The sequence below is a fragment of the Triplophysa dalaica genome, chromosome 14 (genome assembly GCF_015846415.1).
Source record: "Triplophysa dalaica isolate WHDGS20190420 chromosome 14, ASM1584641v1, whole genome shotgun sequence".
In the NCBI taxonomy this organism is placed as follows: domain Eukaryota; kingdom Metazoa; phylum Chordata; class Actinopteri; order Cypriniformes; family Nemacheilidae; genus Triplophysa; species Triplophysa dalaica.
In genome coordinates, this window is record NC_079555.1 from 7,167,832 (window position 1) to 7,188,309 (window position 20,478).

Below are 20,478 nucleotides of genomic sequence, written 5' to 3' on the forward strand. Positions count from 1 at the left end.
CACTCCTTTACATCACCCAAAAAAACGAAAAGTCTGTCATCATTTACTCACCCTCTGGTCATTTCAAAGCTGCATGACTTTCTTTGTTCCACAGAACACAAAGGAAGACATTTTAAAGAATGTTGTTAACTGGCACCCATTCACTTAAATTGGTTTTGTGTCCATACAATAGAAGTGAATGGGGTCCAGTACTGTTCGGTTAGAAAGCGGTAGAAAGAAAGTCAAACAGCTTTGAAATGACAAGAGGGTAAGTAAATGATCGCAGAATCTTTTTTGTTTTGGGTGAACTTATCGATTTAAGCCCAATGTAGATGATAATATCAGTAGTCAGTGTATATATAAAGGATTGCATTATATTTGTATCGTGACCCAAATATTAATATAACATCATATCACCGGGGACCTGCCGGTTCCCACCTCTAATTCCTGCCCACACATACCCGCTCTTATGATTGACACATCTGAGAGCTTGACAGACACGTTCTGTCAACTTCCACCTTTTTTGCAACATCTTACTTGCTTGTGGATACACATTTCAGGCGTTCTACCTTTTTACAGAAGTGTGATCATACCTCACCTAGCCTCCCACTTCCTCCCACCCCCCATCCTCTCTCACTTTCCTTTTCCTCTCTTACTTTTTCTGTCGCCCTCCCTCTCCCAGTCACCACTAGGCTGAGGTGACACCTCCTCTCAATCAGTTTACTTCCTCAAACTTGCAACATCTGCCCCCCTCTACCTCTCCTCTTTTCTCCTGTGTCTTTCCTGCGAGCGCAGCATCGCCGCGTGAGCGTGCTGCCTTTGTCATTTTGTGTACCGTCGCTTTGCTCTGCTGGCAGCCCAAGAGCATGCACCAATCACAAGAGACTTTCCCCCCACAATAAAAAAACAGCTTCACACGCATACCTTTAACATCCCTTTTACACACCTGAAGGCTTCCTAAGGCATGCTGCAGGTGGTTGGCGCACCTTGAGGTTTTGTGACTTGATCTTTAATTTAGGTTTAAATTACGTCGGTGTCGTTTCAAATCTTTTCAGCCCGCGTTCGTGCGGAAGTGGCGTTGAGCGTAGGTAAGGGAATCAATAAAGATTTCGGGCTATTGCGGTCTGCTGCAAAAGAGCTTGATTACTCAGATATGGGAGGGGTGGAAAAAGCCTAGTGTTTTAATTAATCTGACTGGTGAGGCAGGCGAACTCGATCAGAGCTCGGTTCTCCAGGAGGCGGCAAGCCTGGAGGATTGTGGGTTTATTTTTCCCTGCCTGTTGATTGAAGCCGTGTGATTATTTAATGTAGACGTTTGTCTCCGTGCGGAGAGACCGCGTAACGATTTTCCTTAGCACAGAGGCGGCAATCCACATGTACGGAAAGACGAATTCTATTAGCGCTGCCCTGATTTCATCTAACAGCCAACAGCACCAGACTACAGAGGGTCATGCAGATATTTATTTACCGTGCGGTTTATATTGCATTATCATTAGTTTTACATTGCAGCGTTTGTCTGGTCGGCTAGTGAACGAGGTTTGACTGTTCCTATTGGCTTGTTACTCTTGTCAGTCTGCAAGGTGGACACATCCCATTGTCAGTCAGAACTTTATTAGTTTTGTGTTCAGGAATAGATCACCTGTTTTAGAATTAGTCACTGGCAGTGTGGTGTGAAGCTTTGTAGGTTTCGTGGTGCGAAAGTAGCTCTTACCCAAATGGCCTCCAGGTAGAGGAGACCGGGGTTAGTTTTCTGCTGAAATGTTTGCTCATGTTTGCAACATCATAGGGCACATGTATAATTTATTTGCAGGGTTAGGGAGTGATCGATAACATGTAACGGGATTAAAGTAATCAGGATACAAAAATTTGGTTACTGAAATCCAGTACAGTTAGGCCTACAAAAAACAAAATAATCAGATAACAGTGACAATTGGTTAAAAATGTGATTACTATCAGGATTACATATACAATTGTTTCAAAACTAATGTAATTGTTTTAAAATGTGCAAGTGTCATTTCTATATACAATTTAATGTTTTCTATTGCATTAAAACCATTCCTAAATGCTTCTCAGCTTGTTTAATCTACATAGCCTTAGACGTTTATAATGTATTGTGTTAATTGACGTTAATAATTATGACAAAAATATAAAAGTCAATAATCAACTATGATGATTTTATTTTAATCTTTCAGCCCTCTCTAATAAGTTCCTGAAGACTTAAATCATTTTGCATTTCTGTTTTATTTACATATGTGACCCTAAAGTAATCCAAAAGCAATCGGACTACATTACTTTTATATTCTGATTCTTGGGTTACGTTACTGAAAAGTAATTTCTAACTGTACCAGAATACATTTTTAAAGTAACCCTCCAGACCCTGTTTATTTGTCAACTATCCTAAAGTAGCAGCTTTATCATATACATCCATAACAGGGTTGACACAAAAAATGGTGTAGATTGTCACGAAAGTGCCTACTATAAGCTTTTTATCACAGTTTATAACGTGAAGCATAAAATTCACGAGAAATGGAAAACAAGGTAACATGCAAAAATAGCTGTTTTGTTCGTTTGTTCAAAATTGATGTAGTTCTTTTGACAACTTTCCCTGGTGACAGCAAGCCCTGGTTTCCCCAATTCATAGTATACATGCAGAACTCGGAGGCAGTTCAAAAATGTGCAAACCACTCTGGGTTTATCTACAGCTATAACAGTCAAGGATTTCTGCTCTCTTTGGATTTACCAGAGAAACAGATTTCTGGCAATAACAGTAATAATTTCCCACCCCATCCAGAAGCACACACTCCATAATGTAAGAGCTGGTTTGAACCCTCTCATTTCCCCTGTGAGGGAGACAGCCACTGCTCTTGAACATTTCACTGCCCCATGCTAACACCTGTCTCAGACACATGCCACTAACTGAAAGAAAGAACATGAGGAGGAGAAGTACTTTGTGAAGAACTATGGTGTATTGTGTTGTTTAGATGTGCGACTGGTGTGATTGAAAGAAATGTTTGATGCAGCGTGAATTTTTAACTTTAAAAGGTCATTTAAGGGTGTAGTTTACATATAAATAAATGTTGTTTTTATTCATATGAGTTTTAATCCTGTATGCTGTTGTTTTTGTAGAATTTACACGTCCTTTGTTGGTTTTTAAAGAACTGTGGCACAGCTTTTGCTGTAAAAGAAGAATGCATTTGAAGTTTTAAAAAGAGAAGAATGTAACTGGTTTTCTTAATGAATAACAGCATATAGGATTAAAACAACATGGGGAGGATTAACTGAATCTTTCATTTGCAGAAACAATTTTTTATTTGGGTAATCCTATCCCCCCCCTAAAAACGCTTAAAATCCCTCCAAAAATGAGCCTGGTAGCAAACGGACGCCATTTCGATCGTTCCTGAAATGACAGGGATGCAAAAAAGGAGAGGGGGAGCTCGATCCAGCTCAGTGACTTTATATTCATATTAATATAACAGAACCCCTCTGAGCCAGGCTGTTAGGTTGGGGGCAAAAAGATGTCACGTCCCACCGTCGGGCCACCCTCACGGGGACGCGCCTGTGTAGTCACAGGCATTTCAGTACACTGCTTTTAATTTTAGTCTTCATTTAGCACAGCACCCCTTGATGATCACCTCTGCGCAGCGGCGCTCCCTGCTGGTGGGGGGAGAACCGACACAACCGCATACTCTCGAGAGCCAACACTCAAAATCACACGAGTGCATACGTACATACACACTCTCTTTCTCTGTTTCTCACTCGCTTTCTAGCACACTCTCACACCTGCAGGGGGCACCCCGTGGGTCTACAGCTGCGCAGCGGAAAACAATAAAGCCTGCGGAAAGAAATATCCTCTATGCTCCTGAGAGACCTTCACACACAAAGAGGAAGATTGTGCACGGAAAAATAATAGTAATAAAAAAATACAGACAGACTGACAGATAAGCAAGACAAGAGAGGAAAATAAACTCAAGTTGCAAACAAGGAAACACAAGGCCTCTCAGACAATACAGCGAAGAGCTAGGCCCGGTTTGACATGTTCTTGACACTCCTTGTGATAAGGTGTGATGTTCAGTAATGTTCGCGTTTTGCTAGGCGGGCCAGACACACAGCCTGGATTGTTTTCGGGCCTATACACAGTCCTCAGGGTTTGACAAGTTTTCTCTGGTTCTGCGTTGATTTTTTAAAAGCGTATGAACAGTAAGAGATGTGAGCAGAAGGAGGCTTTACTCATTTCACCTCTCCATCCACTCCTGCACACACCCAATTCATCCATTTGGGCACGTGGCAAGGAAAAGCATGCAGACACTAATGTTGCACTAATCACCGGCGTACAGAACTCACAGCACGTCCACTCTCCTCTCAATCGCCCTTAATCAGCCAACACATTTCAATTAGCATATTGTGTTTAACCTCCCTTTCATCTGCCTTTATTAGTGGATTGAGCTGTAGTTTGCCTCTTCACCCCCCTCCGACCAACCCTGACTCTCCCTCGCCCTTCACTGCCGAATCGCTCCTCTCTCTCTCTCTCTCTCTCTCTCACTATCCCTGTTTCACTTGTCCTGAATCTCACGTATTGCTCCACTGTGCTTTTTCTCGGTTATAGGTCCAGGGTTGATCGTTTTGGAAATAGTTTGGTTTGATGCTTTATGGATGACGATAATTCATAGCAGCGATCTGGAAACACATTATGCTGACAAGTGCTGAAGGAATAGTTCACCCAAAAATGATAATACTGTCATCATTTATTCATCATTATGTCATTCCCGACCTGTATAACATGCTTTCTTCTGGAGAACAGAAAAGGTGATGTTTAACAGTCTGGCTTTTTTCTGAAAGTAAAAAAGTGCTTTTGAGTTGGAAAATGACAATAAAATGAGAAAAAAGTTGTGCACTGTAGTCTTCTGAAGCAATTGAATAACGTTGTGTGAGGAACAGAATTAAATCAACTTAAAATAATTATTTGTATCATCATTTTATGATCTCAAATTCTTATCAGCATCTTTTCACGTACACAATGTTGATCACTTTTTACAAAATTCTCACACAGTAATATTTAATGGCTTTAGAAGACTTCTGGAGTTTGATTCTTATGAATGAATTCACAGAATATGGTGGTTAACTTTTTCTTGTTTCACGGAAGAAAATCACATGGGTTTGAAACATGGTGAGGGTGAGTAAATGACAGAATTACAACTTTTGGGTGAATTAACAAAGATTTTATTGACAAACTTGTAGTTTCATATACATATTTTGGCAGAAAAGTAATTTTTGTCATTTATTACAATGGCAGCCCTATCTCTCTTCATTCGGTCACCATGAGTGATCCATGACCCCCATGTCTGACCCCTCCTCCACCATCTAACACTCATGTGGTCATAGAGCTGCTGACTAACTGTCACCCTGCCTTCTCTTTCCACCCTCCCTGCCTATCGGATGGCCCGTAGGAGAGCCCGCCCAGCTGCAAGGTTTGTCCCCCCTTATCTCTCTCAATTCTTAGCTAGATAACCTGAATGAATGACCCTCCTCAAGCACACATACATCTCTCACCGCTTGAGCAGAAGGGGCGGGGCTATAGTGGAGAACAGTGCATGATTGGTCACATAAAGGGGTCATGTCATACATTTTTCATATTCATTATTTTTGTTCTCCGAGGTCCCCGTAATTTAATTTTTCATGACCATTTTCCACTCTCTTTCTGAGCTGTAGAATTAAATCGACCGTTTGCTGCCGTGCATTTAAGATATGTAAACACCCACTTTGCAATGAGACATATGGTATGAGCTGAAGTTTTGCTTTTAAATTCAATATAGTTGCATAAGTATAGAAAGAAAAAACATCAGATGCGAATATCGATTCTAAGGGCAGGAACAGCTCAGCTTTTGGTGGATATTCCATATAATTTGAATACTTACTGGAATAATATGGTACACTCTATTTGGCGTTCTGCTTATTTCCTCGCTGTGACTGAATAGGTGTCATTGATTAATAATCGTGTCGTTTTGGGTTAAACAAAATACATTAATTCCATGGTGAGCGCTGTTTTTACGCTTAGTTTTATTAGATATTTTATTACAGGTTAGTCTCTTAAAATTGGGAGCAAGATTTTAATTCTCAAACATAGTGTTTACATGATCGAACTTTAATATTTTAAAGGTCAAGATGAATTTACAGTTACAAAGGGACACATCACAGTTGGTGAGGGATCAAAGTATAGTTCAAAGTATATAAAAGTAAAGTTGTATCATTGGATTATTTCATTGTATCATTGGATTTCCATACTTCATTTCCTGTGCTTATTTACACGTATAAACACATACACATGCACACACATTACCATAGTGATTCTTTATGCATGGGGCTGGGCCAGAGGCATGAACACACGTACACCTGTACACCTGAATGAAGTTGCTCTCCAGAGAGTTTTTTAATGTCATCACTGATTCTTAGTTATTCATCCCCAGGATTCTGATGCCTGGAGCATGAGTCGCACACGTGTTGTCATGGCAACGCCACATTTATGCTTCCTGTTTGACCCCAGGGTGTTCCCTGTGATGTCATAATGATGTTCTTGTATCAACTAAGGGTGCACTTTTCATCCTTGTAGTATCACATCATGATTACTGCGTGTTGTATCTTATCGTAATATCAATAAGTACAGCCGTCTAGGATGGCACTCACTTTATTAGTGAGTAATGGATTGTGGGTGTAGGTACAGATTACTGTTTCTCCTTTAGAGTTTATGGTCCTATAGGAATTGATGCTGCAGAGCTCTCTGGAACCCTTTTCTCTATAGGGCAATGCTCATGTCTGTTATATAGGGAGAGATGCTCACAGACACACGGAGTACGCCTACCAAAAGAGTCCTGGCGCGGTCTCTCTGTGTCAGCGCAGGCTTAATGAGGCAGCACACAAGAAGCTTTAGGAGTCAATGGATGTAGATAATGTGAATGATGGTTCACTTCACTGAGCGCCTGTATGCGAACACGCTAGAGCCATTGTCTAGCCTAGGGCCACACTGTGTGCATATCTCTGTGTGTGTGTGTGTGTACAGCCATATTCCAACCCCCTCCATCCCGTAGTCACGAGAGCAAAAGAAATCATCATTCCTTCACATTGCATGTGTCACTCCCTGTTATCCAGCCCCTGATGTCTCTATTGTGCGCGCCGAGCCGATGTTAGGTTGAGTGGCTTTGGTGAGAGCAGCTATTCCTTAGTGTTCTGATGTTTTAAAAGGGTTGGGTTGGTTTTTATGGCTTGTTAATGGCATGGCGCTCTCTACTGCAGCCCATGTGGTGTGTACGTGAGCATGGCAACAGATGACAGCCCCTCATGCACATCATAGACCACCTGGAGCTACCCAGGCGAACCTCAGAGGGGCCGGGCAATGTTTGAGGGAGGGGGGATGATAGAGGGTGCGCTGCTAGAGGTGAATAGAAAGAGGCAGTGGATGGAGGGATGAGAGAGTTGAGGAGCAACTTTATGGCCAGAGGTGTACAAAATCATGGCTTGACATCTAGCCAAAGTCAACACATGTGCATCGTTGAGCACGTACACGTCTGCATGTATTTTGTGTCGTTACTGCACGGCTCTTTAGAATACTTAATTCTGATTGGTCAGTTGCTTTATTGCTGTCAGAAATTATTTATAATGACTGATAAACTACGTACATGATAATATCAACACTTTATAATAATTTTGTATTGGTTTACCTTACTTAATGTTAAGGCAGAGAATGAAGGCACCTTTAATGCCATCATTGTGTCATGAGTAATGTTTGTCTAAATTATACATCATTTTTTATCTTTTAACCAAATAGATAATGTTCAGTAGAAATGATGTGAATATTTTATTCAAACCTGTCCCCCATGTACCTTCCGGCACAGCATTGTGCTGGTTTTGGACACATCATAGGTAGCACATGACCCCAACCCGCTCCATGACGTAACACTCCATATTCAATTCGTTTGCTCTCTCTCTCTCTGCTTCCATTTCTCTCTATTCTTTCCTTCCCCTCCTTCGAATGGCCCCAACAGAGAATGTCATGTTGAAAAGGGAGAGCGGCAGCAACGTTTTGCCGAAATGTTTGTTTGCAAGGCTGAGTGATGTCTGATCCCCCGAGAGCTCATTTTGCCACGTTTGCGCTTGATTTGCTTCTTATGCTGTTTATTAAAGGTAATTACAAGCTGTTTGGAGATCTATAAGAGAACTGCTCAGGGGGAGCCTCCTCCAAAAGGTGTGGGAACAGAATGGAAAATGAGGTACACTTGTGGCCGGCGCGCCGAGACCGCACGGGTGGGGGGTTGCAGGTGCGAAATGCACAAGGAAAAGTATTTTTACCTGTCTTAGGAACAGCCATTCATGTTGTCGCGTTCTAACTGCAGACTCAGGCAGTGCTACAGTTGTTGCGAAAAGTCGTGTGTGAATGTCTTTCCCAGGCAGGACTCGTAGAGGTGCAGCTGCCCCGTTTCCCCCCTATCTCATCCCTCCTGTCCCAGATCCGTCCAGGTGTGTCTCAGCCAGCTGCCGCGGAGGGGAGGGAGAGATGGTATCGAGAGCCTGTCACCATCCCAACCCTCCCTTCTCTGTGCGGTAATTGTTAAAAAGACAAACAAGCTGCCTGCCTTTCTGTGCATAATGAACGGGGGCCAGCCGTAATTTGCTCCTCACTTAATTCGTTAAGTATTCTGAATTTATTTTCTCGAGTGACAGTGGCATCTGTCGTAGCTGGCAGAGAGCACTTCCGTCCATGTGACGTTACGCATCGGATACGTGATGATGAGGGGGGGAGAAACGGTGGCACAGAGTTTAAAGTGAAGCATGTCATTTCTGAGCCACTAGCATCACCAGACGAAATTGGAAAAAAGGTTCTCAACTCATGTTTTTTTTACAAACAGTTTTTCTCAGCAGTTCCGTAGAAGAACCATTTTTGGTTTACCATAGAACCATTTACTTAAGGTTTCTTTCTTACTTTTTATAGTCTAAAACCTTTTTCCACAAAGAAGAACCAAAGAACGGCAACGTAAACCGCTTTAGTTTTTAAGAGTCTCTGCTTTTTACGCAATGATTGTAAAAGTTAAAATAAAAAACTACAACTTAAAGGAGTAGTTCACTTTAAAACAAGCCCGTATTGACTTTCCAAAGTAATTTTTATTCCTAGTGTGGAAAGTCAACGGGGGCTTATTTCAAAGTGAACGACGCTTAGAAATAAATACTAAACATCTTCATTTTTTTGTGATTTGTTCTGTAAAAGGGATAGTTCTGTCATCATTCACTCACCTTGGAGTTTTCCAAACAAACAAGAGGTCAAGCATGCGCTCATGCTTTAGTAAGGGGTTTCCTTACACCTCATCTCTTCTTTAGGTAAATTTCTTTGACCCAACTGCACACCTTGATTCCCCTTTATTCATTTACTCAACCTGGAATTGTTCCAAATCTGTATACATTTCTTTGTTCTGATGAAAACAGAGAAAGATATTTGGAAGAACGCTTATAATCAAACAGATCTTGCCCTCCATTCTCCCATAGTAGGAGAAATTACTTCAAATGAATAAAGGGGAATCAAGGTGTGCAGTTGGTTCAAAGAAATTTAGCTATAGAAGAGATGAGGTGTAAGGAAACCCTTACTAAAGCATGAGTGCATGCTTGACCTCTTGTTTGTTGGCATCAAGACAGCATTGAGATCTGTGCAGGTGAGCGCCCCCTTTCTCTCTCTCCGCACTGCCAGGTAAACTCTGCAAATAAAGCTCTCTTAAATACTGACTGATAATTAACATCTGCTGTCTGGTGTGATCTTGCTTCTACACTTCATCTCTGTGTGTGTGTGGGAGGTAGGAATAAGCGGATGTCACAGCTCATCAATGCTCTCTGCAAGACGTACAGAAATCAGGGGAAGGCAGACTCTCCATGGAAGGGCGGGGGCGGAGGTCCCAGAGGGATGGGGTGGAGGCCCCTCAGAGTGTGTGAGTGCATGCAGGTGCGTGGGAGAAAGGGCCACCTGGGGCCGGACTCTTCAAAGGCCGCTCTCAGAGGAACGCTGAGAGGTGCCTGTATGACAGGAACCATAGCTTTGATCCGGTATAAGAGTCAGAGTCGGAGAAGAGAAACAAGGCAGGAAGGATGAAATCAAATGGGAATTCTGGGGTGTGTAGTTAAAGATGAGAAGGGACATGATGGATCTTAGACCAGTCTCTTTTAGATAGTTAACTTTAAGGATAACATGCCTCTCTCATACAGTACCTTTAGTATTATTTTATTTTGCTGCATTTTTACACAATACAATCTTAAAACCATTGATTTTTGTTTTGAGAAAATGAAAGAATCACTATTATAATCGTTTATTATCAGGGATAAGAACATTTTTTACTTTTTCTTGCTTGTGCTTGTTAAGGAGAGGTGTGCCCTTACTTTTTTTTAAACTTTTTTTGGTTAGTTCTTGATGATACTTGAACCCTACTATCATGGCATAAACAAACATCACACACCGTGTTCAGAAAATGTCACGGTGCTGTCAAGTTACATTCACATGCTTTAGACAGTTTGTATTAAATGTTCTCTTCAAAAGAGCACCTCTGGATACACCTAATAATTATGCACAGAAGGTACACGGTAATATATTGCGATAACATTCTTTTCTGTGTCTTTAGACAACCTAATCACTATCTCGTTTCCACCCCAGAGGTTAGGAAGGGTAAAGAACCGTGTGATTGGCTGGGTTTTATCACGCTGTGCCCTCATTGGCCATTCAACATCGCCCAAACATCCAAATATTTCTCCTTGAACTCGTCGAACAATTTCAAGCAGCAAACTGATGGGGAGATGAAAAGAATTAGAAGGGAAGAAGAGGAAGATTACCGGGCGTCATAGAGATCGAGGGATGCAGACAAGATGGAGAGGGGTCCAGGTAGAAGGGGAAATTTGGAGATATTTGGCATGGAACAAGGGATGAGGTGATGGGAGGAATGCATGACCGGCGCTTTTCATCTCTTCTCAGTGCAGAGATGTGGAGGGAGGAATGGATACAGAGGGAGGGTAGAGAGATGATCTGACCGGGTGCTGATGAGGGAGGTTGACCTTCGGAAGAGAGTTAGGGAGTGCTGGAGGATGAGGTTGGCTGACAGGGGCTCTCCTGGTTTTTGGCAGCCTCTCAGTCTGCGCGGTGAGCAGCTGGACTTCATTAGGCGCTGGTGTTAATTACTGGGTCCAGGCTGCAGCCGCTTGCCCGCACGCACAAAACACTCACTGTAATTCAGCCAGGGTCACCTTGAAATTGATCATTTAGATAGAAAGATGGACGGAGATGGTAGAATGCTTTAAACAAATGGACAAGTGACACAGTCGACTTCCCGATGCACCTATTTATAGCATGCACTAAAAGTATGCATTTTGCTGGGAATGTCCACACTTTAAGGTGTGTTGTAGGCTAATACGCCAGTGTTGTATTTTTGTACTACGGACAAGATGTAAGCTGAATTTTTTATGTTTAAATTGTAAGCTAATTCATTAATGCTTTGAGTTTGCATTTACTGTAACGCATTTAATGCTTTGGCAGCTTTGTTTACATATTACTTTTTGTACACTCACAAAGTGTAGTGTAAGTCATCATAAACTTCCACACTTACATTCCGCAAGGGATGGTGGGAAATGTTAAGGTAAAAGATGCACACTTCCAAAATTCACCAGAAATATTATTGCATTGGGAACTTATGGCATCCTGTTTTTAATGTACTATAATTTGCTATGCAGTAATTTACTATTTCTCAGTTCTGAAACTTGGTAAGCTGCCTCTGTAGGTAGAACTTAAAGACATCTTGGGCATGCTTAGTAGCTTTTAAAGACACAGCCGCAAATGATGGGCATTTTGATGTATCATGTTAATACATTTAATGAAAGAAAAGGTGAGATAAATGTAAATGAAAAAAAGATTACATTAAACACTGAAGAGTATTTGATTAACTTGAATTTTAAATATTTTATCTTCAAAATATTTATGATAATAACAAAAAACTATATTGTATTATTTTATATAATTATTTTTTATATGAATATGTTTTGACTTGACTCAGCTTTATTAAGCAAGTGAAGTCTCTCGTGTGGAGCACTACTTGAAAGCCGGTCACCATGTAGGCTGTACCTCGCTATGTTTTAGAACCAACATGATGCATCTACTTACAGTTAAACAGCTGTGAAATGAAAGCAGATGTTCTTTAAGGAAAAGCGTGCTGAAGCGACAGATACAGCAGTGTTAAACACTACAGCTGTAGCAGACGGCATGTACCGTCAGATATGGCGGGAGGTCACAGTCAAAGCAGCAAACGCTGCACGTTGGTTTCCTGTGACAGAGGCCTGCAAGGTCAAGATCCCTGCGGTGGATGAGTCAGATGACCAAACCTGGGTAAAGACCCATTCAGACTTGAAATGTGTGCCTGGCAGAAGGCACAACGTTTAGAAATAATTTTTCATAGACTGCCGAGGGATTTCTTCACACGTATGATAGCTAGAAAACCTCTGTCACGCACACTCGCACTGTTATGCAATTACTTTAAGTTATTCTTTAGAGTGAAACACGCGGCCCTACCTTGGCGACACTACGGTAATTACAGTACTAGAGTACAAAGAGAGACGAATGAAAGCCGAGAAGGTATAAGAGAGAGAGTGAGATGTAATAGTTGGCCTGTCGCATGTGTGGTCCCCGTGTTCCAGAGGCGCACAATAGAGCACTTTATTCTGCACCCTCACAAAACAAAAGTCTACCACTCTCTGCTCTCAATAATACAAAGGTCTGATACAATCTCCTCCTTAATTCTCAACCATGTCAGTTTTTCAGGAATGTTTTTGCCGCCTCCCTGAAGAAAATCAATGCATTCTGATTTGGTAATTTCCCATGGTGCCACGCTCTGCGCTCCCTTCGCTGAGAGAGGTGACAAATCCGGTCATGGCGGCGTGAACCACCCAACCCCCCCCCACGCCCCATGTTTCCACCCTGCTTTTGTTTGTGTTTTTCTCTCTCTCTCTCTCTCACTCTCTCGCCCGCCGTCACTGGGTGTTGCGAGCATAGAATTTGTTGGAATTTCGCAGCCCTTCCCGATGCTCTGGTGAAAAACACTCATTTGTGACGGTGCCAAGCTGCTAATGGCGGATGGCGGGGTCCGTGCCGAATCCCACCTCCGCTCCCCCGCGCTCGTTATTCCGTGCTCGGCGCCGCTCGCACCCCTCCCCTACATCTGCCAAACTCAGCTGCGAGGGAGCGGCATAATTATCCCGCCGGAGTCTTAGACGCCTCCATGCCGTCACAACTGGGGCTTCATTAGAGACCCGCAAGAATGCCCCTGTGCGTGTGTATGTATGTGTGTGTAAGAGATTGCGTTACATTTATTTGAAGATATTTGTGCATGTCCCTTTGTGTGTTCGCATGTTGTGTGCCTGTGTGTAGTGAAGCGTGGATAGATGTTTGGAGAGATTTATGTCCATGGCTTGCAGCACTTTGGTGTTACTTTGGTGTTTGTGTGTGTTTGTGAATCTGTGCTAATATGCTGGTGAGTACGCCATTAATGAATGTGTGGCGTGTGGGTGTGTGTGGAGCTGATGAGCCGGGCTCAGAGGTAATTTGACTTCTTAGAGCGGCAGACCCCTGTGCCAACCCCCCAGCACCCCCCACCCCTCCACCAGCTGAGCAGTCCCAAAGGATGGCAGGGTTTAACAGGGCCTAGATTCCCTCACTTATAACACACACACGCAGCAATGACACTCACTTATGTACTGTCAAAGACATACACACATCCATAATGAGACATTGGCCTCTTTTAAAGGAACCCGTCTATGAGTACGGCTCCCTGAGAATTATTTATCAAACCTCGCCTGGTTATTTATGCAAAAAGAGAGTTAAGCTTCATTTTAAACTCCATCAAATATACATTTAAACCCATGATGTGTAAGAAACACTTCAGGACTCAAAATTTCATCTGCTCTCTTTTTTATTTTTTTTAATGCGGTTATCGTCTCTCTGGCTCAGATTGTGTTTCTGCTTTTTAGTGCTCTCTAAATTGGTCCGAGTAAGCTGCGAAGTGGACCAGATTGTCAAAATCTGCCTGTGTAATACTAAGACTGTAGTGACCCTCAGTTAAGAGTATTAAACCTGATGTTATCGGAAAATGGTTGCCTAAACTTATAGGATATGTCTCTATCCCACAGCCTCTCTCTTATTTCGGTTTCTCCTCTCTAGAGTGTCTGTGAGACATTGTGATAGTGTTTTGGTTTTTTTATGTCTCTGTCACATGGTGATGATGTAAGTGCAGGTCTGTGAGTGTTTAAAAGAAGGGTTATTACAGTCCCATTCTCTAAGGTCGCCGGCAGCGCGTTCCAGTGCATGTGATGGGGCTGCAGCGCCACCATTGCTGCATGGTGCTTACACTCAAAACTGCACGACTCCGGCACATGCACCAGCTGTGAGCTACAAAGTGATTTCACTTAAGCCAAGCAAATTCCATAATTGTTCAGAAATGTATTTGCTGAGTAGTGCAGATACACTACTATATATGAACAAAATTATTGGGACGGTTTATGTTTATCTATCTTAGTAATTCCAATCAAAACTATTTTTAATGCTGTGTTTACATCTTTGTTGCAATAGTTTTGGAAAAGTCTTTTTCTGTACAAGTCATTGTTTGGTTTGGGTGAGGAGTGTTTGGCTCAAAGGTGTTCAGCTGGGTTCATGTCTGGGCTTTATGCAGAACCAGTCAAGTTTTTCCACACTAGACTGAATCAGTCGTTTCTTTTTGAACCTTGCTTTGTGCACAGGGGTATTCATTCATGTTGGAATAAAAAAGGGTCCTGCACAGGCTGCTGCCATACAATTAGAAATACACAATTCTTTAGAATGTTATTATATGCTGAGCATAAAGATTTGTGCACACAGAAATGACTAAAGTAGTCAAACCTAGAAGGGGCATCCAAGTACTTTTGTCCATATAGTGTATCTGAATGTGCTAGTGAACATATTTGGCAACACAGTGTAATACTAATATATTAACACATCATTTTACCCCCATTCCAGACATAATAACATAACGTGAAGACAGAGATATCCGTGTGAGAGCGAGTTTCATATTTTCCATTGGAAACCCGTCCGGGATATTAGACCACCTTGGAGGAACCACAGCCCTCCTCTGTGCACCCTCCACCCCATAGGAAAGCCAGAACTTCTCAGGTCCAGGCCAAAGCAAGCATCCTCGCGTCTCATGGGTCAGATCTTACAGAGCAGTTGTGCGCCAATGTTCACCCGAGGACAGGGGGGAAGTTGTCTATGAACGCTACTTGATACTCTTGCCTCCTTTTTGTACACCATTGCTACGCAAGTGAAGCCCTAGATCTTTCGCATTAGCTCTTGTGGACCAGACAGGCATGATTTGCCTCTTCGATGCCCTTTGAATGTGGGGTTGGAGGTCAAAGGGTAAACGCCAATCTTGTTGAATCTCCTGCAGGCGTTAATTGTGCTGCCGGCATTTTATTGACAGTTTTTTCTCTTTCCATACAGCGCACATTTTTTCTCCCTCTCTATCTCGCTCACACCTCTCCCAGTAAATCCCCTCTATACTGGAGGGAACGGAGAGGGAGGAGGACGGACTGCTAGTCGGGCTTCTACTTAAGTGTCAGTCATATTAAAAGCCGCTGACAGCTTTCGCTTCCAGACCAAACTCTGGACAAATAGGTCTGCAATCGATAGTTTCCCAACAGCAATATTTGGTATCAATGCGTGTCCTTCTCATTACACGATGAGGCCAGAGTCTCTCTAGGCTCTGAATAATTTATCCCCCTGACGTGAAGAGAATAGCAAAGAAGCGAGGCCGTCTTCTCTGTCTCTCTGTCTCTCTCTTGTTCTACGACGCTTTTTTCCGAAACCTAGTGAACCGCCGCCATAGCCAGCATTTTAAGTTATCATAGACATGCTCTCGCCGCAAAATTATGCTTCCTTGGTTTGTTCTAAGGCAGCATTTAATGTATTCAAGAAGCTCTGTGAGAAAATAACATCAGTATGGTGGACACATTTTTTTATTTATTGTTTATCACTGTTACTTTATGTATTCAATAATGAAAAGTATGTGACCAAAACCAAAGTGCTATGTTTATTTATGTCTATTAGACTATCCCATTGTTAGCATAGCAGTTCGCTAATGCCAGACTATTGAAATCAGTTGTAATCTAGTGCACATTACAGGTCCAATGTGTCTTCAGAGCTGTATAAAGACCTTTTATAATGAAGCTTTATGTTTTATTACATCAGAAAGAGATTATTTATATTTACATTTTCACCTTACATTGAATTTGCCACGTTGTTTCTACTGTTGCCCTAAATACTTTATCTCCTTAAACGAAGAAATGAAAACATGATGACATCTGAGACCTGTGTCAGCCACCGTTTTGCTTCAAAAGGGAGTGGTGGAGTGATCTGTCCCACCGCTATTTGCCGCTAAATTTCATACACTGGACCTTTAAGAAGAGTTGTTTGCATACTTTGTTGTTGCTTATGTAGTGCTCTTCAGATCAATCCCTTTCAGATTCAGTTGCAGTTAGAATGCTGCCTTTGAGGAGAAAGTAACTGAAGTTAGCTCACTAGGTTTTAGAAAGGAAACATACTACGTTCTCCTAATCCCCCTACTGGCCCAGAGCAGACCAAACGCCTGTGAGTTTTAACCTTGCTCTCACTCACACTAACATCTTTTCTCACGGTTTTCTCATCATCATATTTTTAAGTTTCCTCCAGCAACCCCTCACGTCTTTTTAAGTAGCTTTACATACATGAATCGGTTTTCGTGCCAGGTGCTGCCGGGTAATATTTGCCTGGATTCAGCATCATGATAGGTAGATGGGACGAGCGGGGTCTAAAAGGGTCCTCCATAAGAAGAGGATCAACACATCCATAGGCGTTATGCATCTTTCGGTAACCTCTCAGGGGGAAAGGGCATTCGAAGAGCAAACTCATTTTAAGCACACTTACTCCAGACCAACGCATCTTTCGCTCATTACGGCGACAGCCAATAGCGTGGGATCGGTGCGGAGGTGAGCCATCTTGAGTAAGTGCTAGAGAACATTAGCGAAGGAGAAGATAATGGAGGTCTGGAAACCCGGCTAATGAGTGCTATTCTCGCAGGAGCAGACCCTCAGCAAGCCTTATCCCTCACTCCGCCCGATCAAGCGCTCGGAGGAAAGAATCGGAGGAGGAAAAGGTTCCCGCTCCGTCTTCCGTTATTTTCGGTGACCCTTCCCCCCTCACCCGCCCTCGCCTCCTTATCATCGCTAAGTATTATAAATGTTAGCTTAAACCAGGCAATCATCGCTACACCATAATAATAAACTTTTATTGCCGTGTTCCTATTAGTGAGTTAATGTTGTCTGCTGATGGCGTGTAATTGTGCTCTTTTCCCGGCTTTGCGAGTCCCACATTTCCCTCATGCCCAATCAGCTACGCACGGGGAGAGAAAATAAATAGCCTAATGCTGTTTTAATTACTGAAAACATAAAGCATGAAGCCTACGCCTTCCCTCCTCTCTTCTCCTTTAGCTACCTGCAGCACTCAACGCCGCACTCGCAACCGCCGGCGCTGACCGACCGAGCGAGTGAGGCCACGGCTAGCGCCCACCCGCTCTGTTGAGGAGCCGTGTACCTTTAGGGAGAGACAGCGGGGTTTTATACGAAGACATTAGTGTTGACGATCATTAGTGAAGTATGTACTTACAAGTTTGTGGACGGTAGAGATGTACGATTGTGAAAAATGAAGAGCCGTCGGTTTCAGTCGTGATTATTTCAAATCAACCTTTAGAATTTGTATTTCGTGGGGTTTTGATGTTCCCATCCCATAAGAATTAATGAAAGAGCAGGGTTTTTTTATCTCCGCAGATACGCTTTTGAGTTTTGTTGTCATGTGCACTATGTATTGACTATTACACAGCATAGTTATCCTGCTTCTTTTTGAGTGTGAGGTAATGTTTTCTGTCACCATGAAATTAAGTGAGACTTGAAAGGGGTAGTTTACCAAAAAATGAAAATTCTGTCATCATTTACTATCCCTCTTGTCATTTTAAACCCATCGACTTGCATTGGTTTTGTGTCTATACAATAGAAGTGAATGGGCACCGCCATTGTTCGGTACCAAACAATCTTCTTTTGTGAGATTTGAAATCACAAGAGGGTAAGTAAATAATGCTAGCATTTTCATTTTTGGGTGAACTGTCACTTTAAATATGCGTCTGTGGATCAGACTGCATATACATCGTTCAGTTGTCATTGTTGATAGGCCTTAAGAATTAGGACAGGGAAAACAGTTAACCTGCATATTTCTCCTTAGCATGCGGAAGCGCACACAGCCGCAGATGCACAAACATCTCCAAAGCCCCCGTAATCTACCCTGAGAACTCGGCATTAGTAATCTAGTACATTCTTTGACAATACTTACTACAATGCAATTAGTCGCATCACACGCGTGTTCTCAAAGACACAACAGCTTCCTGCAGTGTTTACAGCCCACTAACATCCCACCCATACCATCACACACTCAATCATCAACACACACACTCTGCACTTCCATGGTGTGGCGGTGTTTCTAAGGAAACCGAGCTCTCATCATCCGACGTGTCTTTGGGGCTCCCAGTTAGCCGCCTTCCCAGAGGCCACTGTTCTTATTTTAACTCGCACCCTTCACACCTCCGCCGAGGCCAGAGAACGCGCTCGCCATGCTAGACCTGACACTCAAGCAGATGTTAAAAACGCTCCTGCAGTAATTAATCTGGTACCTGTGCTATAACTGTTGATTTAACACAAAACAGGGCTTTTTACTCCAAAAATAGATCAGGGTATAATGACCTGACTTGCGTAGGGAAGCATTAAAACACTGCCAAAACGGCTCACTTTTATTTTTAGAATCGGTTTCTGTAGTGGCGCACAGCTCAGAAGTTACAGCTAGCTGATGATGGTTTATTTGAAAGGAAGGATCAGTTTAAAAAGAAGAGATTGATGAGCGTGATTTGTGACCCAAAGCAGCAATTTTTTTGTCGCCCTGCTACTAAATTTGAATCTTGCATTCTGCTTTTTAACTAGGCTGTTTTTAGTATGAGTATTGTAATAAGCACTATATGATTTAAATGGATAGGCAGTCGATCATGTGACTGAGCTTTAGGTCGTCATAGGATGACTGTCAGAAGAGGGGAATAATTAAAGGAGATTTTCTGTTTCATCTCATATTCTCTTCATTTTTAAATCCACATAATGTGTCTTTCCCCGTAGCGAAAGTAATCATATTACAGTTTGTATCTATTTGAATGTGTTTGCGCAAGTGTGAAAGAGCGTTAGGGTTATGGAGATGTGCTAAGTTTGAGCAGATGTTGTCTTGCTGAATATATATATTTGTGTGCGAGTCTGGAGGGATGCAGTTCTGCTCTTTTCTGCAGTGTATATGGATAAGAGCTCGAGGGGCAGATTAAGGATGTGGGGTTTGTGCCCTGAGGCCATGCTTTAGTCTACCACTATTCCTTATCCTGCCTCCACCCAGATAGCATTAAACCACAGCGAGCGTGTCTGTGTGTGTGTTTCTGGTCCGTGACGGAGACACTATGTAGCGCATACAAACTTCTCAATAGGAATTTTAGTGATACAAAACATTGGTCCAAGTAGGTATGGAGTTCACTTTCATAACTCATCTTGTTGATTTTAGTAGTCACTAAAAAACTGAAAGAGAAGTCAAGCTGTGTTATAGGTTCATGTATGGGCAAACACAGACACTCGCAAATTCTCTTTGTTTCCGGGTTTCAATGCACCTCTCAGAATTATGCAGCGCTTTGACCTGCACATCGAGGTTGCTAGGTAGCAAGAAGCCGGGAAGTGTATGCTGTATAGTAAAAATAGTGAAAGCAAACCAAAAAGGTTTGGATAAAAAGATAATACCTGAACGTTTAGCGTTGAGCTACAATGCTTGACCCGTGAGCACAAGGAGATGTGCTGTAGCTTTGCTTTATCTTCCCTTTGTGTGTCAGCAATGTTTCGTAGCACAAAAAAAGTATTAGTGACTCGCTGTGTTGAGTAACCATTTCCAAAAAGAAACTGTCTTCTGAACATAGCACTACAGCGAGGGGTCGAAACAGAATGGGAAAAATGAAAGCTAAGTGCAACGGTTACTTCATAGGGCGTGCATGTCACCCTTTGTCTTCCTTTCTTTCCTTTCCTTTCCCTCCCTCACACCCACACATACATACCCACAGTTACGAATAAAAGTATGCAAATATCGCAGCATGTTTGATTTTCCTACTCTGTGTGAGATCCCCACAGACTCATCAAGACTTTAGCACCTCCATCAAGTCAGAGCGGAGAGAAAGAGGAGGTCTCAGCTACACCTTACATCACACACCCCAGTGAGTGTGAGCGTGTACATGTGTGTGTGTGTGGTCTGTCTGACTGATCTGCTGATGTGGAAGAGTGGTTTGTTAAAAAGGGGGAAATCATAAAAAATGTTGGGTC

At 42.5% G+C, this 20,478-nt stretch overlaps 1 protein-coding gene across 3 annotated transcripts in view; it reads left to right on the top strand.

The window, feature by feature from the left end:
* The window catches only part of znf423 (zinc finger protein 423), a 146,253-nt gene that overhangs the window by 77,634 nt on the left and 48,141 nt on the right, over nt 1-20,478 (top strand). For 2 of the 3 annotated variants that reach the window (XM_056765742.1, XM_056765743.1), the window contains one exon: nt 5,424-5,444. The exons of the other annotated variant lie outside the window; for it this stretch is intronic. In XM_056765742.1, coding sequence (XP_056621720.1) covers nt 5,424-5,444 — 21 coding nt within the window. The remainder of the gene's footprint in view (nt 1-5,423; nt 5,445-20,478) is intronic. 3 annotated transcript variants of the gene reach the window in all.